At 39.5% G+C, this 24,534-nt stretch overlaps 1 protein-coding gene across 3 annotated transcripts in view; it reads right to left on the bottom strand.

Moving 5' to 3' along the window:
* The window catches only part of LOC145531298 (uncharacterized), a 30,044-nt gene that overhangs the window by 5,203 nt on the left and 307 nt on the right, over window positions 1-24,534 (bottom strand). For 2 of the 3 annotated variants that reach the window (XR_014072353.1, XM_081553409.1), the window contains exons 2-3: window positions 2,767-2,868; window positions 999-1,134 (exon numbers count right to left, since the gene is read on the bottom strand). Coding sequence is in view for 1 of the 3 variants with exons in the window: in XM_081553409.1 (XP_081409535.1) it covers window positions 999-1,134; window positions 2,767-2,868 (238 nt within the window). In the remaining 2 variants the exon portion in view is untranslated. Of the gene's footprint in view, window positions 1-998; window positions 1,135-2,766; window positions 2,869-6,745; window positions 6,903-22,445; window positions 22,560-24,534 lie in introns of all 3 variants that reach the window. The other variant, XR_014072350.1, reaches the window with a different exon arrangement.

The raw sequence follows: 24,534 nt of genomic DNA, 5'->3' as shown, positions 1-24,534 counted from the left end.
AACATATTCTTACAGAGGCAAAAATATTTTTTTTCTAGTCTGTAAATTTTATACCATTTTCCTCTCTAATTCTCTTTTGGTTTCTAAAGTCTGTTTCTCATGGTTTCAAAATCTTTGTCTCCAGACTTGAACCCAGGAGTGAAAGAGGAGAGCTGCCTGGTCATTGGAACGTCCACATGGTCACCAGGCCAAATTAACCTTATAGCCAACAGAGCCAGAAGTGCCCTTGTGTGTCTGAGATCAGGCAACTTCAGCCTCAGCTGCCCAGGAGCAGTCAGCCACAGTGACCTCTTGTGAGGAACTTGGCCATAAGCCCTGACCCCTGGATGGGGCTAGAGTATTGCAATCATATCCCATTGCCTAATCCTTTGAACTCCAGTGGAACCAAAAAGGAGCAAGGATGGGATGACTCTCATCTCAAAAAGGGGTGCAGAAGAAAGAAGAGGAAAGATAACCAAATAGCCCTCAGGTGATAGAGGTTTCCAGAGGTTCTATGTCTCACCTCTTGGGAGAGTGAACACCCTTCTGCTCTTACAGATATTTAATACGATATAGAACCTTTGGAATGGGGACCAAAGAGCCAGCCTATTAGTCTAAGAGAAAAGTAATTAGGAGCTGAACCAGACTGGACAGGAGAGGAAAGGGGTTCTCTTAGGAGTCCTAGGAATAGGAAGAATGAAATGCTGCTGTTCATCAGGGATTTGGGGAAACCAATGATTCCTGTGATACAGACTGGTTTTTATCAAATTTCCAATTTAACTAATTATATTTAATAGTGGACCATTGTCTTAAGCGATTTGGAAGAGAAAGAGGAGCAGTCTGATGTCTTATTTACTCCATAAGAGGTTTTGTATATTTGTTTTTCTGTTCATTTTTCCTGACTGTCTCCAGGACTATTTTCCAGATATATGGCTTAGATATATTTTTTTTTTCCTGGAAAGAAGTCCCAACAAATGGGCATGAAAGAAATCACATAAAACCTTGTGAATGTTAACTACCATAGAATATTATTTTGAATCCTGTTGTCCTTGGCGCCTGGAAGCCAGGTAAGCACACCACAGGTAGCCACACCATCATGAGCAGAAGTTTCCTCAGCCAAATTATCCAGGTCATGGCCTTCCAGAATGAACACACCTGGAAAAACCGGTTAGTGAAGATCTGAGTTTTCATTAGGCATGAAGAAAAACGAAGAGGCAGCACTGTTTCCCTAACAGCATTCCCTGATGGCTTCCCACAGTCCTTAATCAAATTCTCTGATGTGGGTACCCAGCCTAACTCTTTGATTTCTCACATTGCCTGGAGGAAGCTAGTGCTACACCAAATAAAAGAGGAGGAAAATTCACTCATTCATCCTCCTGAATCAAAAACCTAAAGGAGGAGGAAGCCTTTACAAGTTAGTCACCAACCTTTCCTTCTCCCTCCCCCTGCCTCTGGCGAATTTTTTTTTTTGTTTTCGTGGTGGGGAGGACTGGACTTCAGCTCCGTTCTGAAATAAAAGATTGAATTGGAGGATCTGGTACTTTTTCATTTCCTTCATAGAATCAAATGGCATGAAGAGCCCTTAGAGACTGATTAACTGCATGACTGAGTGATTCATTTATTCATTCAGCCATTTAGCAAGTATTTGTTTAGTGCCTGCTTTGCAATAGGCACCATGCAAAGGCTGAGAATGCAAAGACAAAAGGATATGAGTTTTTGCCCTGGACTCATGGTCCAGTAATAGAGACGGTCAGGAAAACAAATGATTTGGGTATGAATCATGCCTCACAAATTGAGATATGTGTGCAATAAATGTTATTTGTCTTTATCTTCTTGAAAGGAGATTAAATACTACTCTAAGCTCTGACCCTGCACGGCATCTGGGAAGTTCAGCCTCAGTCATTTTTGAGGATCCCTCCCTGCTTTGCCCTGTTGTGCAAAGGTCTTTTGGTTTTTCAAAGCCCAGAGCATATGAGGAGCCCCTCTACAATCTTGGGTCCACCAGACTATTCCCGGATAACTGTGGTTCACTCTCAGCTTACTCCTTGAGGTCTGGAAGCCCCACTACTTCCATGACACACATAGGCCACTGGATCCTCAAGGACACTGGACCCTGTTACCTAAAACCAATTTGCTAGATAAATGGATAGCTCTCCCTGCCTGCCATGGTCTTTCTACTTTGCAGGGCTCCACTAAGAGTAGATGCTTGAAAGAGTGGACACTTGTTCCATGGAAGAAAAGCTATGACAAACCTAGACAGCATATTAAAAAGCAGAGACATCATTTTGCTGCCAAAGTCCGTAATGTCAAAGCTATGATTTTTCCATTAGTCATGTGAGAGTTGGATCATAAAAAAGGCTATGCACTGAAGAACTGATGCTTTCAAACTGTGGTACTAGAGAAGACTCTCGAGAGTCCCTTGGACAGCAAGGAGATCAAACCAGTCAATCCTAAAAGAAATCAACCCTGAAAATACTTCGGAAGGACTGATGCTGAAGCTGAAGCTCCAATACTTTGGCCACCAGATAGGAAGAGCCGACTCATTAGAAAAGACCCCGATGCTGGGAAAGATTGAAGGCAGGAGGAGAAGGGGATGATAAAGGATCAGATGGTTGGATGGCATCACCAATTCAATGGACATGAGTTTGAGCAAACTCAGGGAGATAAAGAATGACAGGGAAGCCTGGGGTGCTGCAGTCCATGGGGTCGCAAAGAGTCGGACATGACTGAGTGACTGAACAACAACTGAGTAGATCCTGCCTGACTCCCATGGCCCTCAGGACTCACCCAACTCCATTCTCTTCCTTGTCTGGGAGGATAATCTCCTTTCTCTTCCTCTTGTGTATTTCCTCTGCCCCCAATACAGCAGAATTTGCTCCAGAAGATACCCTATTGCAGGAATGAGTATAAATGAATATCCCACTGATTATTCTGCTCTTAGACCCTAACAGTGAGTGTCTCCTCAATTGTCTCCTCTGGTACCATGCCTGGGTGACTCATAAGCCTCACCCTAGTCCCAGCCCAGTGTTAGAATATATGCTTGAATAAGTATTGTAGGAAGGTCACAACTATGTATGGAGTTTAGGGGACTCAGAGAGAGGCTGGTATTTCTTCTGGGTCATGTTCACAATGTGTATAAGGTGTTGGGGATAGGCATCTGGGGTCAAGAGAAGAGAGCGCAGGAAACAGGGAGGGAAGAAAGAAAAATCCTCCCATGGGGGGTGTGTGTGTGTGTGTGTGTGTGTGTGTGTGTGTGTGGTAGGGCGTAATGGTAAGAGATGAGGCTAGAAAAAACGTTGGAGCTAAATTGTGAAGGGACTTAAAATAAATCTGGGGGGTTTCCAAGGTGAATTTCTAAGGTAAACAGTTTAAGGTCATTTTCTACACTATAGTATCAAGTGGAATCTGTGGGTTTTAGAGTCTGTTGGATGTAGCTTGTAATCTCAATTCCATCGTTTTCTTGCCATGTGATTCTGGGTAAGTTATTTAACCTTTCTGTACCTCAGCTTTTATTATCTGTAAAACGGGCATAGATAATGGTATCAATTTTAGAATCTTTTTTGTAAGAATTGAATAAAACAAGATATGGAAGCGTCTGCACAGTTCTGGGCATGGAATCATGGATAATAATGGCCCCAAAGGTCAAAAGAGATGAACATCAGGACGAGCATGTGGGGCAAGGCTTTGATGATTTCACCAAGTTCAAGTCAGTGTCTGGCACCCAGACGCCACCCAATTCATTTTGTTCTGAAAGTTCTAAAAGAACATAATATAAAGTAAAATGAGCCATCAGAAAAGAGAGAGAGGTGTATGAGTTTCCAAAGTCTGCTTGTAACAAAGTACCACAAACCAGGTGGTTTAAAATAACACATATATATTCTGTCACAATTCTAGAATCTAAAATCTGGAAGTCCAAAATCAAGCAATCAAGAGGATCATGTTTCCTCTGAAACTGTGGGTGGAATCCTTCCTTACCTCTTTCTAGCTTCTGGTGGGGTTTCTTGGAGTACTTTTTTGGTCATGTGATATTCTCCCTGTGTGTCTGTCTCATCTCCTTTCTCTTCTTAAAAGGACTCAAGTTATATTGGATTAGGCGCCCGCATACTCCAAGATGACCTCACCTTAATTTACATCTTAATCATGTCTGCAAGAAACTGTTTCCAAATAAGGTCACATTTTCAGATACCAGGGGTTAGGACTTCAGCATATCTTTTTGGAAAACCCAACTCAGGGTTTTATGGAGCTTGGGCTTGGAGCTGTGATTCTGGTGAAGTTACCTCTCAGAAGTCAGGTGTGTTATCTGCAAAGTCAGGAATGATTCTAAAATGCTATGATTATCTGAGTCTGCCTTGACTCTGAAAATGAGATCTATCTAGGGGCAAAATCTGAAGCAACTAATTGAAACCGTGTGTTCAAATCAAAACTGCAGTTTGAGGAACTAGGTATTACATAACTAATAACCTAAGACTTTACTGACCCTGGTTGAGTTAGGAAGCAGTGCTTATGAAAGAATGCATTCTGTTTGAACAATTTCTTCAGTCGGGCAGAGGATAGATTTTCTTGTGTAACTGGCATTTCCCACCCCTCCCTGAAAATGTGTTTGGATAAACATATTTGAAAGAAACAACATCAAGTAAAAAAAAATGAAAAGCTTAATTTACTGTCTAAATATAAACATCCCATACAGTGATTTGGGTTTTGAGTACTGAAATGAAACCATTGCTCAACATCCCTCCTCCCTTAACTGTAAAACAAAGATGACACTGAAGATCTTCATTTCATCATCTGTATACATCTGCCCTCCAATCTCCTTTAACTCTCATCCCTGGTTGCAGTTATACATATATATAACTGAAAAGTTATATATATTTTTGTGATCGTCTCTATAATAAAACCGATGTATGGGTCATGCTTACAATTTGAGTCTGTCTTCAAAATATGGCACATTGTAGGGTAATCTTGCCTGTTGATATCCAGCCAACCATTCCCATAATCATATCCTCTCATCTTTCCATGTTTTATGATTTGATTGTATATGTGAATGAGGGGAACCTGCTCTATTTCCATCTTGGGGTGACCCAAGGTAACCCAAATGTTGGCACATACTCTGTATCCTTAAGAAGGAAGCAAAAGTTTGGTAGGACCTTAAAAGATGGTTCGAATGGGTAAAGAATTTTATTAGGGGGATTGTATGAGAAGAGACTTCAAGGCTGAAGAATATAGAGCATATTTGGAGGAAATTGATGTATTACATTAATGGTCTAGTCCCAGATGAGCCTTAAAAAGACATAATGGAGCCCTCTCATGAAAGGGCTTTGCCTCTAAGGCTGAGAACTTTAGAAATGATTTGGCAGACAGCAAGGAGCCACTGAAGGTTTTAGGGGAAGGTGGTTAACATAATAGTTGGTTTCAGGAAGTTATCTCTTTAACAACACAGAGGGTGGGCTGGTGAGGGTGAATCTGCATTTGCAGAGACCATCCATGAAGTCATTACAAAAGTGGGAGGAAGCGCGATGCCAGCCTACGCAGGAGACAGATGGAAAGTATCAATAATAGGAGACAGTGCAGACCCACTGGCATGAAAATGTGATTTCTAGTCTGAGCGAATGGAGGAACGATGTGACCCCATGGATGTGTGAGAATGGTTGCGTTCTATTTTAGACGTGTTGAGTTTGAGGTGACTTCAGGACAATCCAGGGAAGATGTTCCCTGGGAAGCATGAGGTCACTATCTTTGCTCTGGCATGTTTATCGAGAAGGCTCCCAAGGGCAGGGCCTGCAGCACTGTGTCCTTTGCTGAATTCAGATGTCCTGCACTGTGTTGACTGAACACACAGTGGTTACTCAGTCAATCCAAGTTAAGATCTTGACACAGCACCTTTCATCAAACACTCAGCAAAGTCATTAACAGCCCTACCTATCTATTCAGCCATAATGCAAGAGACTTGTAGTTCTAGCATTTTTAATGCAGCAACTTCTAACCAAGACATTCTTCTAAAATCAGGTTTTTACTGAGTGAAAAGTGATGCAGGAATAGCCTCTAGTCACATGCTCCATATATCTAAGAAATGGGAGTAGTTTTCAGGAGCCTGAAATCCCAGATGCCTACTTTCATCAGGGCTACTTTTTTTTTTTGCTTTGCTACTTGATGTATTAACATTATACATTACGGAAGTTTCAAGGACCCGGTTTGAGAAGAATGACCAGAAAAAGTCTTTTTTTACCCATAAAACGAAGGAAAAAAGAGAAGGGTTGGTTAGATGCCAAAAGCGATCATGTGTTTTCGAGATGCCCTTGGTTGGTATGCTCATAAAAATAATTTACAGGGGGAAAGTTGACATGGAGCCACTTTCTGAACTTACAAGCTGTGCTTTTTGATTTCAGTTGAGAGAGACAAAAATATGAATAGGGCAGAGGTAAAGAAATAACATGACCCCTTGACATGTGGATGTGCAATGCCTAGACCAGTGATATTAACTGATTTGGGGAAGGAAAAAAAAAAACCAAAAAACTCATTTGCTTTTCCACCAACTCAAGCAGGAAGGAATTGGAGAAGGCATTTTGCACTGGAAGCCAGGACCCCTGGGTTCTAGTTCAGACTGTGCCCCTAAAGACAAGTTATACTGCTAACCTTGGGTAAATCACTTCACCCTCTGCAGGGTGGCAGTTTCAGCTATAATTTTCTCTCCTTCACACATCACCTTCTCTATTGATTCTCTACCCCTGTAGCCTTCTTTAAGTCATCACACATGAGATGTATAAAATACCTATATATTTTGGGATGCTGTATTTCCTACTGAGAGAAGCTCCTCTTCTTGTGGCTAATAATGAAAATTACAAGGGTAGAGCCTGGCTCACTTGTGTCAAGATGATATGAGTAAACTGAAGGTCACTTTCAGCATACTTCACTGTGCCTCCCAGGCACTGCTGATAAGAAAAAGAGAAAAGGACAAAGACAAAATTAACTTTTAATTTCCCATCCAAGCTACAAACTGACAGAAACAGGGAGATGGGTAGGATCTCTTCTAACATAAAATGGAGAATTATATATTAAATATCTTATCTGATTTAACTTATCAGAGATAACCAAGCATGTAACTATTTAAATCTGTATTTATAGGTAAAGTCCCTTGCTCTGAGTGCTAATAAATTTTAGTGACATATTTTCATATATAGTATCATTCCAAAAATCTTTCAGTTCTAAATTAGACAAATAACTAAACAAATTAGACACATGAACTTTCTCTTTGGAGTAGTTTTCTTTCCAAGTAATCACTGAAGTTATTTACATGCTGATATAACACATTACTTAACATAATTAGTAATAATTTTCTCACCCTCCAAGGAATTAGCCACCAACCCGTCTTCAATAATTTTTTTTTTTTCGTCTTCAATAATTTATTTTTGCAATTCTATAGCATCACTAGGAATATTAGTAAAGAACCTGACTTTTTTTTGGTATCTGATTTATTTTATAAAAATAGATCAATAATTATGGTTGGTTAAGCATTAGACATATAAGCCACCTAACATAATATATAGATAATTTATATTAACTATGGACAATGAATTCATGTCACAGAACACCCCACCCATACATGAACAGTGAAGCTTACAGTCAAATGACTAGCACTTTCAAACAATAGATTTCAAAACTGTTTTTAAGTGTGAACTCTTCCCATATAAACTTGGCATCTTTGTTTTGTTGTTGTTGTTCAGTCTGTCATAACCAGCTCTTTGTGACCCCATGAACTGCAGCATGCCACGATTCTCTATCCTTCACTATCTCCCGGAGTTTGCTCAAACTCATGTCTATTGACTCGGTGATGCCATCCAACCACCTCAACTTCTGTCGCCCTCTTCTCCTCCAGTCTTCAGTCTTTCCCAGGATCAGGAGCTTTTTCCAATGGGTTAACTCTTCCCATCAACTGCCCAAAGTACTGGAGCTTCAGCATCACTCCTTCCAGTGAATATTCAGGGTTGATTTCCTTTACGATTGACTGGTTTGATCTCCTTACTGTCCAAGGGACTCTCAAAAGTCTTCTCCAGCACCACAGTTTGAAAGCTACACATCTTTGTGTAGCATATTCTAAGTCTAGCGATTTTATGCTTATAAGCAAGACATACCCTTGATTTCAAAGAAGTCCAATTTAATTTGTGCATAACCTGAGTTTATGCACAAATTAATTATAACTTTGTTGTTTTACAAATTCATTCTTTATTTTACAGAAAGACAAGTTATCCTGTTGCATTTAAGTATAATCTGGTTTCTATAACAGTTATGATTACTCAGAGCCTGCATGCTAAGTGGCTTCAGTCGTGTCTGACTCTTTGTGACCCTATGGACTGTAGCCCTCCAGCCTCCTCTGTCCATGGGATTCTCCAGGCAAGAATGCTGGAGTGGGTTGCCATGCCCTCCCCCAGAGGATCTTCCCAACCCAGGGATCAAACCCTAGTCTCCCATGGTCATGCATTGCAGGCAGATTCTTTACCACTGAGCCACCAGGGAAGCCTTGATTACTCAGAAGTGTATCTATTTTATAAAACATGTTTTAACCCCTGCTATAACTTTTTAACACAGGATTACTACTTAATAGCGATGCACACCATTCAGGAAAAAATGTGCAATACTGGCTTTAGATTTAATAAGTTCTTAAACTTTCAAGTGAGTAAGCATCCCTCCAAAGTGAATACTTTGATGCTACATAATAATTCTATTTTACCCTAAATCAACACAGTTCAGGAACTTACAGTGAAATAGAAATTACAAAGGAAAATAATAACCTTGAACTCCCAGGTGGCACTAGTGGTAAAGAACCTGCCTGCCAATACAGGAGACACAAGAGATTCGAGTTTGATCCCTGGGTCAGGAAGATCCCCTGGAGGAGGGCATGGCAACCCACTCCAGTATTCTTGCCTGGAACATTCCATGGACAAAGGAGCCTGAGGACAGGCTACACTCCATAGGATCTCAAAGAGTCAGACACGACTGAAGTGACTTAGCACCATATCACGTACAGTATATACAGCATACATAGTTTGAATATCCAGAGTTTCATTCTCCAAATTTCTCCTCTGCATAAGAAACATTAAACATTCTTTAGAAGCTCTAGGCTTAGTCTTATGCAGTAGAGATGGAGGTGATATTAAAAATGAATAGGGAAGTACAGAGAATTAAAAGTATTTTCATTTAAAATTTTAAATAGGGTATCTGGCTTTCTGAGGCATGGTATTTTTTTTTTAAATAGCATTTTAAAATTTAATTAAGGGCAATGGTCCATCATAGAAAATAACAGGTAAGCAAAAAGAGCAAGCTAAAATGTCAGATATAATTCTAGAATTACTGATATACAGACATTCTGGGCTGACTTGTGTTCCCTCTCAAATTCAAACATTGAAGTCCTAATCCCACTCGCTCAGACTGTGCCCTTACTTGGAAAGAGTTTTACAGAGGTAATCACCTAAAAGTGAGGTCATTAGTGTGGCCCTAATGCAACATGACTGATGTCCTTATAAAAGGGGAAAACATGGACACAGTTATGCACAAAGGGAAGACTATATGAGGAGACACAGGGAGAAGACAGCCATCTGCAAGCAAAGGGGAGAGGCCTGGAGCTGACTCTTCCTTCAGAGCCCTCAGCAAGGACCAATCATGCTGACACTTCGATTTCAGACCTCTAGCCTCCAGAACTGTCAGACAGTAAACGTCTTTTGTTTAAGCCACCTGGTCTGTACTTTGTTATGGCAGCTTAGCAAACTAATACACTCTCCATCTTTTTGCCAAATGTGTAAATCTTTATATATATATATATATATATATATATATATACACACACACACACATACATGTATGCATATATGGGCTTCCCAGGGGGCTTAGTGGTAAAGAACCCATCAACTAATGCAGAAGATGCAGGAGACCTGGCTTCGAATATGCAGTCACAAAGAGCTGGACATGAATGAGTGACTGAGCACAGCAGCACACATGCATGTAGTGTGTGAATATGTAAATATACATGTGTATTAATGCATGCGTGCTAAGTATTTGAGTCATGTCCAACTCTGTGCGACCCCATGGACTGGAGCCTGCCAGGCTCCTCTGTTCATGGGATTCTCCAGGCAAGACTACTGTGGTGGGTTGCCATTCCCTTCTCCAGAGGATTTTCCCAACCCAGTGATTGAACCCGCATCTCTTATGTCTCCTGAATTGGCAGGCGGATTCTTTATCACTAGCGCCATCTGGGAAGCCCTATACATGTGTATACATATATTTAATTGGTATCATAATTTATATACTGCTTTGTATTTATTTTTCATTTTACATATAGGAACATCTCACTACATCTTAAGACATGATCATAATGATGATGATAATTTAATGTGGAATGAGCATTTATTAGGTTCTGAACACTACTAAGTACTTTATGTCTATTATCTTAATCCTTATGATTTCTAGAAGAACATCATGTTTAATGGTCATATTACATTCCATTAACTGGGTATATCATAAAATATTTAAAGTATATCCTATTATCAAACATTTAGGTTTATTCCATTTGGAAGGTGGGGTATTAAAAATTGTTTCTGACATGAACATCTTTGCATCATGGTCTAGGTGCATACATGGTATCTTCTTGGGATGAGGAGTCTGTGGGCTTATAAATCTTAAAGGTAACTTGGCAAAATATTAATTATATATTTATATAACAAGTACATATTTTATTTTAAAATATATAAGATTTGTGCATGTATATGTTTTATGTATATATTTGTGCATATATATATGTTGTGGGTTTGTATACACACACAGAAATTGTCTGCATGGGTATCAATTTGTAGACAAATAATGATATTGTGCATGTGTATTCAGTCACTAAATATGTCTGACTCTTTGCGACTCCATGGACTGTAGCCACTTGGTTCCTCTGTCCATGGAATTGTCCAGGCAAGAGTACTGCAGTGGGTAGTTGCCATTCCCTTCTCCAGGGAATCTTCCCAACCCAGAGATTGAAACCGTGCCTCCTGCATCTCCTGTACTGCAAGCAGATTCTTTACCGCTGAGCCACCAGGCAAACCCAATGATGACAGCATACTGTCTTAATTTAAATGTCCTTGTGTCCTTTAGTCCTTCCTATTTTTTGTGAATGTCTTGTTTGTTTACTTTTAATCTGAGATCATAAGGAAAGTCCTTCTGCTCTGGATGACTTTCATGATTTCCCAAACTCTCAATGCTCCCCCTAGTTTGAGAATTAACACCAGCTGATGTTTAGTGACCTCCAACACATAATGCCTCTTGTCCATCCTAGGGTCATATTTCTGACAACCTCAATCAAATAGAACACAAACACGAACCAAGAAGTAAGATATAAGAGTCTCTAAGAATGAAGGAAAAGGAAGAAGGTCATGAGTGTTGCTTCAAAGGAGACTCCTAAAACATTTTGTTTACACAAATTTTAGTTGTGTTAGACAGTAAACTAGAAGTCAGAGAGAAAATGGTGACTGGTAGACACTGGCTTGATTAAATAAAATGTTCTTCCTTCTTGCCTAAAATACTCACTACATCCTTTTCACTCCCTTCTGCAGAATTCAAATGTTACTATAGAGATTTAATTTAAATATGAGTTTTTCTGGGCTCCTTGACTAGATTTTCTACCCACCTACTACTCAGCTCCTTTGCTGCATGCTGATAACTTCACATAAATCTCCTATATGACTTGTAACGTCTCTTAATTATTTGCTCATATATCTGTTTCTGACACTAGACTCTGAACATCTTTAGGTCACCATGCCTTTCGTCCTAGTAGTTTCAGTGTCTGGTCCCAGACAAAGGCTGTCACGAAGGAACCACATAATGGGTGACATCACTCATTCTGAAGGTATTTGTATTGCGGGTGGATCCAAATATTTACTTTGATATTCAAGACTAAATCTGAGGAAGTTTTTTTTGTTTTGGATCTGCAGAGTTAGCTCTTTGGAAGAAAACAAATCTACTAACTTAAGAGCAATCAAATGATACACACATCTACCTGGGTCCCTAGCGGGCTTCATTACACATCCATGCAGGCATATGCGACAATTATGGATATCACACATCTCCTTGTCTTCCTGGTTGTGAGTTTTTGTTTTTGTTGTTGTTATTTTTTTAAATATTTACTTACTAGTTTATCTGCATTGGCTCTTAGTTGTAACTCACAGGATCTTTAGTTGCGGCATGTAGGATCTAGTTCCCTGACCAGGAATCAAACTCGGGTCCCCTGGGTTGAGAGTGCAGTCTTAGCCATGGGATCACCAGGGAAGTCCCAGCTGTTGTTGTTTTTAATCTGCAAAACAAGAGATTTGTGACACAAGCTCCAAGGGGTTTTTCAGAAATAAAAGCCTGTGATTCTCATTCCCCCAGGGCAAGACTGCATATGAAGTGGCTTCACTGCTATTCTGAGGGCAGGTTGAGCCTGGGGCCGCCTGTGTCACTGCCTCTGAGTCTCAGAGATAGCGTGCTGTTTACACGGAGCGGTGCCGCCTTGCCTCTGATAGCTGATCCTATCAGACCGGGTTATTTCCAGCTGTCTTCAGGACCAGTCAGCTGCTGTGTCCAAATTTGCCCGCTTCACCACTGGAGACTGTAGGCAGCAGACATACGCCTTGTGGGGCTCTTGAACTGCTACACAAATGCTTGGGCGAATTCGACCTCACAGAAAGTCACCCATAAAAGCTGACTTGGAACCAGGACCGTTTCATGTTTTCACTATGTCTGCAAATTCCTCTAATAGCCAGGTGGGGCCAGAATTGAGGGAGAGCAAAGGAGCCTAAAGAAACTGAAGAAATGGGACAAATTCACCACCTGCTAATAATGATATTAATAATATTTGTTTGTAAGCATGTAAGTTTATAGATACAATAGATTTTTTTTTGGTAAATCTGTAGATTTTGGATGTAGTGATGGTTCAAAATGATGTCACAAGGAGCTGAAAAAGAGAACTGGGAAGACCCAATATTTGGGGAGCATATTTCTGTGTGTGTGCTCAGTCGCTCAGTTTTGTCTGACCCTTTGCAACCCCATGGACTATAGCACACCAGCCTCCTCTGTCCATGAGATTCTCCAGGCAAGAATGATGGAGCGGGTTGCGATTTCCTTGTCCAGGGTATCTTCCTGATCCTGGGGATTGAACCCACGTCTCCTGTGTCTCCTGCATTGACAGGCAAATTCTTTATCACTGAATCACCTGGGAAGCCCATACCTGAGTACATACCTCTCTATATAGTGTTGAATAGATACTTTCAAGATTCAGGTACTTTTCTCAGTACTAAAACTAGGGCAGAAAAAATAAAAGCTTAAAAGCTGTTAGAAGAGAGAGATAGCAATAGTTGGAAATGGCAAATAAGACTTTATCATATTATCAACATGACTTTTACTTACTAGAGAACTCTAGTGTGCATGTTCACTTAATCTGATACCATTTATCTAAAAAAAAAAAATCCAAACTTCTGGTTGGCTCTTAGCAAAGTTGGGTGCCATATAGTTACAGAGCCATTGCTGCCATTCTAACCAGATACTGAGTTTCTGGGACCAAAAGAAGCCGAGTCCATTTCTTCCTGTCTAGACATCTCCTTTTCTGTGCTACACTGCAGCTGGACTTGTTTGCAGAGAGAGTGATGTGATTTGAACTGAAATGACCTTGCTTTCAAAGGGATATCAACAGCTCTCTGAGAGGAACAAATTTCCCTGATTTAAGTTGAAATCAAATGGATAAGGGATTCAAGTCTAAGTCATTTAGTCTCTTTTACTTGGTTTCTCCTTAACGTAAGAATTTGAAGGACTTAGCTTCTTGTAGTTGCTCCAAGACACTAAAGAATTTCTTTATGCAAATTCTAGTCATACAACAATTTCAGCTATACAAATTATTTTTATTAAGGTTTGTGCTCACTTGCTCAGTCATGGCTGACTCTTTGTGACCCCATGGACTGTAGCCCACCAGGTTCCTCTGTCCATGGCATTTTCTAGGCAAGACTATTGGAGTGGGTTGCCATTTCCTTCTCCATTATTGAGGCATAATTGAACTATAGTATTATATTAGTTTCAGGTGTACAACATAATGGCTTGATATTTATATATATTGTGAAATGATCTCCACCAGAAATCTAGTTAACTTCCATACACATTATTTTAAACAGCTTTTTGTGATGTGCAAAGAATCAGGTTGGCATAGTAGAGGACTCAAAGGCTATGGAAGATTCTTCAATAGAGAAGTCATCTATTACTTATCTTGCTAAGGAAAAAAGACTGACTTTGATTAAAATGCAGGCATCATTATTAAATAAAAACCTGACCACAAATATGAAACCTAACTCTTTGGCAGTTTCTTTAAAGTTTTATTAGATAAATCTGAATAGCCTTGAATTTTCATAATAAGGTCCAGAAAGCAAAAGGATAATGATGTAGCTCTGCTGAAAAAAATTTCTTGTTTCATATTCTTGGGCAATATTTAATTTTACAAGGTCAGAAATAATGGGAAACTAATGTATTACAAAGAGATCAAGTCCTTGGTTTTCAATAAGCACTTACAATACATACATAAGCTAATGAAGGAGTCTTACTTGGTTATAAATGATTGCAGGATGTGTTGTAATAATAACCACACTATCATTTTAATATGTCTGCCAAGTACTATGAAACATCTACCAAATATATTTCCAGCCTGAAGTTGTTGGGAAAATGTAGTTATTTCTGGAGATTCTTGAGACACACTTTGTATCTGATACTAGTTTTCTAGGGTTTTAAGAAAACTTTAAGCCACTTGTTACGGGAAATTACTAAGATGGAAGAGATGCCACAATGCCACACTGCCGATTCTGTTTTTAAAAATCTATCTCAGTGCTGTTCACATTAGGACAAACAAGTTTCATCACTTGAAATGTAAAGGTATTTTTCTCCTTGAGCATTGACCTTGACCACTCCTGGCTTTTCTATAGCAAAATAAACAAGCAATGATTAATACTTGTTAAGCACCAAGAACTGTGTTAAGTGCAACGTACTCCTAATGCTCTCCTAATGCTCAAAAGGATCCCATCACATGGATGATAACATTTACTCCCATTTTACAGCTGGGGAAACTGAGGCACAGGGTGTTAAGTATCTTTTTCAAGGTCACACAGTTAATAAGCAGCAGGGCAAGGAAGATCCCAACCCAGGCCTTTGGCTTTAGGGTCTGAATGCATAGCCACTACATCATTCAGCCTCATCTGTACAATAAGCAAAAACTACAAGGATTCAGTTATCTATGTGTATGGGGGGGGTGTTAATATTAAAGATTCTAAGACCATTATTTCCTAAGAAATAGACTGCTACTTTGCTACCTTATAACTCTTTGCTAAAGCTAAAAATCCAGGAGCCATATTTTAGCTGACTTAAAGGCATTAAAGTGCTACTTCACCTGGGAAAACTGAAAATTTGAACTACATTGAAACTAAAGATGTAAGGTGAGCACAGCTTGAAATTTTAAAAGATAATCATCTCCAGTTTATTGTGTTTTGGGGTGTTGTTTTTTTTAATTTTTAAGATTACAGAAAAACTGAGAAAATAGTGCAGAAATAACCATAGAAACTTCGAGATTCCTCATTGCTAATACTGTATCTCATTTGATTATATGTGTTTGTAAGTGAGTCACAGCTATCATAACATATAACCCTATGTATTTAACTACACATCACTAAAATATAAGAACAACTTTTCATTTTCCCCCATAATTTGCAATACAACTATATTATTATCACATTTAAGAAAATTATAATAATTGTAATTTCTTAATACCCTCTAATAGTATCATATTCAAATCTGCTGCAATTGTGAAACATGCATATTTTACAGCTGTTTTGTTCAAGACACAGTCAAAGCAAGGTCCAATCATTGCATTTACTTGTTAGGGCTTAAGTCTTTTTTCTAACTTATTTTTAAAGTTTCTTCACTGGACTTCTATAATTGTCCTTTTAAAAGGTTCCTTAAAATAAGCATGTGATTTTTTTTTTAATTCAAAAGCAAATAATGGCATTGGAGTTGATCTCTTTTTAGAAAACCAAAACAAATGATCTTTTAGATATCCTTTCCAATTGTCTAGTACCATGACTTGCCCATCTCTTACCATGGTCTCATCTTTCCCAGCCCAAGTGTCAGAAGAAAGCCAATGAAAAAAGTTAAACCTTAAAAATTCAGAGCTGAAAGATCAAAAATGCTGGAGATCAACCAGCATAACCACTTCCTTTAACACGTTAGAAAACCAAGTTCTAAGGAGGTGAAATAAACTGCCCTCAGCTACAACTACATATTAACAGAAAATGAAACTAGAACAAAAGTCCAATCCTTTTTCCAGTAATACCACAGTAGAAGAAGATCATATTACCTGGCCCTTGTCCTTCTAAAGGATTGCAGAACAAATGACTTTTCAGATCTCATGCTCTGGCACCAAAGTCAATAAGGCTATTACTGACATTCCAATTTGCATCAATGACAGCACATTTTATCAAACAAGTCTGCAGTTTAGCCCCAAAGACCCAATTCAAATCTGTGGACATGAGGTCAAAGGTTTGTACTGAGTCTTTTGTGCTTACCTGAATGCCTGATGAAGCCACATACAGGATTGGATGGACTATGGCTCTCAGTAGAACCTTGCAGACTCAGCCGGTCACAGGCTTAAGGGGACCCAATGCAACCTCCTTTTCCCAGTTTAACTTAAACTTGGCTTTTCTTTTGTCATTGAGGTAATATTTCTTCTCTTTCCGTGTTTTTGTGGCTGTTCCACACTGGCAATCTTGACTGACCTCACCCTAAAGGGAGTTATCACTGGGCTTGGCTAGTCATGGAATCCCAAGCCCCTATTCACAGATTTTTACAGAGCCCATGTGTGATCCAGACAGTCAAGCAAAACAGTCATGCAATTCAATAAATGGGAGTAAAACTGCATGTATATATGCACACACACAATATATATATATTTAAGAGCATTCTCTCTTTCTTTTGGCTCATACCCTGTAAGGGTATGGGCTTGACAACCTTTCCTGACATGGAGAACCCTAGGTCAGTACTAAAAGACACAGTGACTCACACAGATCTGAGATACACAAAAAGAGAGCCCTGACAACACCACGTGGGCCTACTTGGCATTCTGTTAAGTGAGCTAATAAATGTGTTTTTTTGGCTTTTGATAGATGCTGTTATGTTTCTGTCATTTACATCCAAAAAAAGTCTTCATGAGTACAAAGTTCTACTCTGAAGAGGATCATGAAGCCTTGAGGTTTTCAAGACATCTAAAGATAGTGATTTGTACCTTGTTACACTATTTCTAATTCTGAAAGCAGAAGTTACACAGGCATAGGGGTCCTCTACACCATAGTGACAATCAGAAATTAAATTTGTGTTTGTCCTTTTCTTTAGAGAGAGAAGTGCCAGAGACTACATAGCCAGGATTTAAAAAAAAAAGAAAAAGAAATTACCAGACATCACCTTAGAGTCACAGACGGTAGCCTGATTTAGAAAGGTAGGTAGAAATACGGGGCTTAGTCTCTCAGTTGTGTCCAGCTCTTTGTGACCTCATTGACTATAGCCCTCCAGACTCCTCTGTCCATGAGATTTTCCAAGCAAGCATACTGGAGGGGATAGCCATTTCCTCCTCCAGGAGATCTTCCTGACACAGGGATCAAACGCACGTCTCCTGCATCTTCTGCATTGGCAGGCAGATTCTTTACCACTGAGACACCTTGGATTTACTTCAGAACCTCCCTTGGAAGGTTATATCACCTTTCTACTTCAGTGAAAGCTGCCTCTTGCGAAAGGGAAGTGTATGATGAAGTTGGATATTGTGAGGATAGAAGTCAAGATCAGCTACTCCTCCCTTGGGTAGGTCACTGAGGAGGAGGAGGGATGGAAGACCAAGGCCCAGGAACTAGTAAATATCAGGATGGGATCTTCCCCAGCCCCTGGGAATGAGCTTGCACTTAGAAACTGTCTGTATGTGTATAACAGCAATTGCTGGGGCTTCAAACATGAACTGCCTTTGGCAAACCTCACAGCTGAAGAAGCAGGATGGCTGCAGGATTCTGGACCAGTAAACACTGTTGCAAACGTGTAGGGTGGTCTTCAACAGTGAGAAGCAGGTCTTTAAGAGTGTATGGCCACAACTGAAGCCACCACTGACTTCTCTTTACTTGATTTTGGGCAGAACTGCTGTAATATATTTAATATATTTTTATATATAAGTTTTTGTGTACATATGGTTATAATCCCAAGGGAGGCAATTATAGTTTATAAACCAGAAGAGGGAAATAACAAATCATTTGCTCTTATCCAGACTTCCCTGATTGCTCAGATGGTAAAGCATCTGCCTACAATGCAGGAGACCTGGGTTCAATCCCTGGGTGGGGAAGATCCTCTGGAGAAGGAAATGGCAACCCGCTCCAGTACTCTTGCCTGGAAAATCCCATGGGAGGAGCCTGGTGGGCTACAGTCTGTGGGGTTGCAAAGAGTCGGACACGACTGAGTCACTTCACCTCACTTCACTTCAGTAGATACCTCTAATGATCTATATATAGGGGAGACACCATTCTGCTTCTATAATACATTCCTATCAACATGGGTTAATTGTATTTAGAAGCTAAGTTGTGAACCTCTCTTGACAATTGCTTCACATATACCTCTTCTCTTACCTAAGTCTCTGTCCCTTAGCTTGTGTCCTTTTCAATTTATTAGGTGTCTTTCACAATGTGTAACAAATTCCTATTGTCTAGTCTTATTCTATTGTTATTCTATCAGAAATGTTTATTAGGTTGCCCCAACTGAGTGCAATCTTTCTTCAGCCATCCCTGTCACGGTCCCTAACAGAGACTTCTGCTGTCACCCACTGGGCTTACTTCATTCACCCTGTAATCTGAATGTTCTGGAAACATTATTTTTGGTTTCAACATAGGCAATTAATCATACACATTCATGACCTGCAATCTCCAAGAAGGCTTCAGGATGTACCCAGTGAGAGAGTTCATGGATGAGTAGGCAAAATGCCAGCTCAGACGTGAGGATACTTGATAATCCAGTACTTCTAGTTCTAAAACATGTTGCCTGGATCTGTGTACAGAGAAACATTTAAGTGCTCTGCTTTGGGGAGAAGGTAGGAAGCAGAAGAAATCACTTTAGAGCTCTTCTCACTCTTCTCCAGCCTTTCCCCTGCCATCTTCTCCCTTTTCCCTGACATTTTCAATCTTTTTTAATCCTGTCTCTTTAGATTGTCCATTTCCCCCTTTTGCTGGAATATTATTGGGCAGAAAAATTTTAATGAGGTGATGGCCAGGGGTAGAAAAGTGGTTGGAAGGTATATTATCGAGGTGAGTTGGGGCTAGGAACTGAAACCTGGGAAAGATTTTATTATTCTAGTAACAGACACAGAGAATGAGAGAGAAAAACAAAATCATAATTTGTTATGAATTCAGATTCTAATTTGTTCCAATAGTTGTCTGCAAAGCCATTATATTACAGAATTTGACCTCATGTTTTTTTTTCTTTTATAAATTATTAAAGTAATGCCTATTCCTTGTAACAAAATCAAGTGAAACAGAAGTCTAAAAGATGTAAAGCCTCCCAAATCTGAATCTCTGGAAGAAAAAATGGATTACAATTTGGTAATTAAAAAAAAAATGTTGTAGACTTGCAAATTTTTATGTACGTGCATTACCTTTAACAAGTAATACACATATAAATGGTTCCTTTTTGGGAAAAAAAAACATGTTTTATTCTTTTGCATAAATGGGATGGCAATAAACACACTCTTCAACATATTCTTTACTCTTATTCAATCATGGGCGCCATGATTGTTGGTTTTGAGGTATATAGATTTGGAGTTTAATGGGTAACTCTCTACAGATTATTATTTATGAGTCAATATTTATTTAATTTGTTCAACAAGCCTTGAATAAAAAGGCTGATATCTGCTCTTATGGAGCTTAAATTGTATTAGAGAAATAAAGCCAAACAAATAAATATGTAAATAAGAAAAATATCCAATAGCAATAACTGCTATTCAAATAATGAAAATAATAGTTCTGTGATAGAGTGAATAGGTAGCTATTTTAGATTTTTATGGCATCTCTTTAAAGTTTTATCCACTAGGAAAAATAAAGGGATGAGTTTTTTTTATCATAATTTCTGTACAATTAATTTCTCAGGATTCAAATATATCTTCTAAATGCTAATAATTGGAAGTATAAATTTTAGCAGGCTTGGAGCAATGGTATCCTGTAAGGCCAGTTCTTTCTGAGTCAATAACTATGAGTTTGATTGACCTTGGCAGTATTACAGGGTCATATTTTTACATGGATGAACTGTTCTTGAACAATTTCTACAATGTACTAGGTACAAATCGTCTTTTATTCAGCACCAGGCATGCGTGTCTTATCTTCTCACCAATTCTCCCCTCTTCCCTACCTATTCTTTCATTACTTTTACAAAAGAAAAACTATTATAAAATAGGTAAAGAAAATCCATCCCCACTGGCTTTTTTACTTTCAGCCTGCCCTCTCTTTATACTATGTTACAGTTGAAATATTGCATTCATGGATATCTGTTTTATTCTTAAGATGGATTTTATTTGTGAGTTTGTCTCATTATTTTGTGGTTCCAATATCTCATAGAATAACCTCTTTTTTATTTCCATCAGAGGAAGGACAAGAACTAAGAAGGAGATGTGGTTCTATCAGCAATTCACCTAGGAAAAATTCCAATCTTTTTTCTGAACTGCTCTACAAAGAAATTGCAATGTCATCACAAAAGAGACTAAAATTGCAGTCAATTCTTAACTATCAAAATATTTTCAAGAGAAGATAATTTTTGAATAAAGGAGTAAAACCCAGTCCCGTGAAAGCAATCCTTCTTTTATCTCTCTGTTGAAGCATAGTATGGGGGGAAAGTACTGAACTAAAAATCAAGGAAGTCCATCAGGATACCAACAATGTCCCAGGTGGCACATTCAAGAAGAGTAATTGAGGATTTGAAAGATGGAGTGGGGGCTTCCCTGGTGGTCCAGTGGTTAAAACTCTGTGCTCCTAATGCAGGAGTCTGGGTTTGATCCTTGGTCATGGAACTAGATCCTGCATGCTGCAGCTAAAGATTCCGCATGCCACAATGAAGATCCTGCACACTGGCAACGAAGATCCTGTATGCTTCAATTAAAACCCGGTGCAGCCAAATGAATAAATAACAAACACAAGCAAAAAAATTAAGATAGAGCAACTTACAAAAATGTAAACAGGATATAATTAAATCAGCAGGAGACAGTGAAATACTGAAGGGGCTATTTTTCCCACCTCTATGGCTAAAGGGCAAAAGAGAGTGCCTAAGTCCTCAGTCTCTCACTCATGACTGACACTTTGTCACCCCATGAACAAAGAAAGTAAGGCAGCTATAAAGGTAGATATAGAAAAGGGCACTGGGCTTTAATGGGATCTTTCATTGAGGCGTCCAGACACAACCTACAGTTTACCAGAGCAGGTACTGGGAGCATAAATACCTCACTCTCCCTGAAACTAGCATCTCCTAATCAGTTCAGTTCAGTTGCTCAGTCGTGTCCGATTCTGCAACCCCATGGGCTGCAGCATGCCTGGCTTCCCTGTCCATCACCAACTCCCAGAGACTACTCAAACTCATGTCCGTCAAGTTGGTGATGCCATCCAACCATCTCATCCTCTGTCGTCCCCTTCTCCTCCTGCCTTCAATCTTTCCCAGCATCAGGGTCTTCTCCAGTGAGTGAGTTCTTTGCATCAGGTGGCCAAAGTATTGGAGTTTCAGCTTCAGCATTAGTTCTTCCAATGAATATTTAGGACTGATTTTCTTTAGGATTGACTGGTTGGATCTCCTTGTAGACCAAGGGACTCCCAAGTTCAATTCAGTTCAGTCACTCATTTGTGTCCAACTCTTTGTGACCCAATGGACCGCAGCACGCCAGCCCTCCCTGTCCATCACCAACTCCCGAAGTTTACCCAAACTCATGTCCATTGAGTTGGTGATGCCATCCAACCATCTCATCCTCTGTTGTCCCCTTCTCCTCCTGCCTTCAATCTTTCCCAGCATTAGGGTCTTTTCAAATGAGTCATCTTCTCCAATACCCCAGTTCAAATGCATCAATTCTTCAGTGCTCAGCTTTCTTTATAGTCTAACTTTCACATCCTTACGTGACAACTGGAAAAACCATAGCTTTGACTAGACGGACCTTTGTTGGCAAAGGAATGTCTCTGTTTTTTAATATGCTGTCTAGGTTGGTCATAGTTTTTCTTCTAAGCATCTCCTGATAGTGATTCTTTTTGGTAGAAAGAAACCAACCAAAAGCTTGAGGACAAGAGAGCTTGTGGACACAATTCGTAGAGGTCAGCTTCCCAGGGCAGAAAGCAGCATGGTAAAGGATGGAGAGAAACTGCAGGACAAAGAAAGTAAAGCAGCACCTTGGATTCTGCCCCAGGTGAAACCTCAGGGTCCTGAGCCTTTTCTTCCTTCTCTGGGATAGATGGCAGGTAGGGCTCTTCCCAAGCTTCAAGACTCTGTGGCTTCCCTCAACTCTAAACGTCATATTTAAAGAGAGGGTTGTTAATGGGTGAAAAGTACAGTTGTTTACTACAACAAAAAGCTTTTTTAAAAAAGTCTCAGCATCTTATTTCTCTTTCTTGCTTGATATATTCCCATGATGATTTTTTCCCATCATTAAAAAAAAAAGTTGTATGGGTAATTACAATTTTTGTGTTAAATATTAATGGATTACATAGAGGTATCTAAATGTGCTATATTAGGAAAATGATTTCATCATTTAGTATTTCCTGTAACATCCATTTGAAGGTGAAATGTTTGTAACGTTTCTTTGCCATTTTCAAGTTTTCCTACACTCAGGATGAATATTTATCAAAACTAAACGGCATTGACGAATTTTGGTCTCCACTAAATTGTGAGCTCCCTGAAAGGAGTCCACATGCATCTTTGCATCTCCCTAGTATCTGTGAAATGGGTTTAGCAGTGAGTGAAGTCACTAACATAATTTGTTTTCTGAGCTTTTGTTAAGTGTTAAAGTGAAAGTCACTCAGTCGTGTCTGACTCTTTGTGATCCCATGGACTATAGAGTCCATGGAATTCTCCGGGCCAGGATGCTGGAGTGGGTAGCCTTTCCCTTCTCCAGGGGAATCTTCCCAACCCAGGGATCGAACCCAGGTCTCCTACAGTGTAGGCAGATTCTTTACCAGCTGAGCTACAAGGGAAGCCCATGAAGTGTTAAGCACTGTAGTAAGTGCCTTTTATTTTATTTTATACTATAATTATTACTATTATTTGGACCCATCACCTGGCTTGTGGGATCTTAGTTCCCTGACCAAGATTTGAACACAGGCCACCACAGTGGAAGTGCTGAGTCCTAATCACTGAACCATCAGGGAATTCCCCTAAATGCCTTTTATTCACTTTTTATTTTTTAAAATTTATATCATCTCTTTTTTAAAAGCTTTATTCATTTATTTATTTTTAACTGTGTTGGGTCTTTGTTGCTGCACACAGACTTTCTCTAGCTGAGACGAGCAAGCTTCTTGTCACTAGTGGTTTCTCTTATTGCGGAGCTTGGGCTCTAGAGCACTGGCTCAGCAGTTGTGATGTATGGACTCAGTTGCCCCACAACATGTGGAATCTTAGTTCCCAGGCCAGGGATCGCACTGTGCCTCCTGCATTGGCAGGCAGATTCTTGATTATTGGACCACCAGGGAGTTCCTCCCTAAATGCCTTTTAAACACTAGTCTACTTCATTTATCAAAACAACCTTAAAAGTTTACAGATGAGAAAATTGAACTTCATAGAGGCTAAATAACTTGCCTCAAGTCACACAGCCAATAAATGTCACAGCCAGGACCTAAATTGGGTCTGGGTGACTGATACATTTTTGTTTCCAACTAGTACATTTTACTGCTACTTGGAAATAAAGATGACAAGCATCTTTCTATAGTGTCTGGAAGGCAGAAAAACACTAAAGATGTTAATTCGTGGTGCTAGTATAAGCTTCGTTATCATGATACCAAGTAATATGAAAATATTCCTGCCTTCCAACATGTTAAAAGGCAGTAGGGAGTACTAGGTAGTTACTAAATGGCTGTAATGCAAGACAGAGTAAGGCAAGGGTCATAAGGCAAGTACAAATACATGTATGAGGAGGTGTCCTGCTGAACATTGAACAGAGTTTCAATGCTTAGGAGATGAAAGGATGTCACTCCAGGTGGAGAGAACATGTGAACAAAGGCAATGAGGTTGGAGCATACAGGGTGTGTTCAGGCATCAACAAGGAATTTAATGGCCGGAGTATGGGAGGTGTAGGGGAGCAAGAAAAGAAAAGACTGAACAGGTAGGTTGCAGTCTAGAGATTAATCTACTTAATTGTGCTATCATCTAGCACATATTTCTAGAACTTGTTGACAAGAGAGCTCATCAAATGACATGAGGAAATCTAAAAGCATGTCTACCAAGAGTTCCCTGATCTAGCAATTTTCAAACTTGCCAAAAGAAAAT

The sequence above is a fragment of the Giraffa tippelskirchi genome, chromosome 2 (assembly GCF_054371585.1).
Source record: "Giraffa tippelskirchi isolate mGirTip1 chromosome 2, T2T-mGirTip1v1.2.pri, whole genome shotgun sequence".
Taxonomy (NCBI): Eukaryota; Metazoa; Chordata; class Mammalia; order Artiodactyla; family Giraffidae; genus Giraffa; species Giraffa tippelskirchi.
The sequence above is the reverse complement of the archived record's forward strand: the minus strand, read 5'-3'. Positions and strand labels throughout refer to the sequence as shown.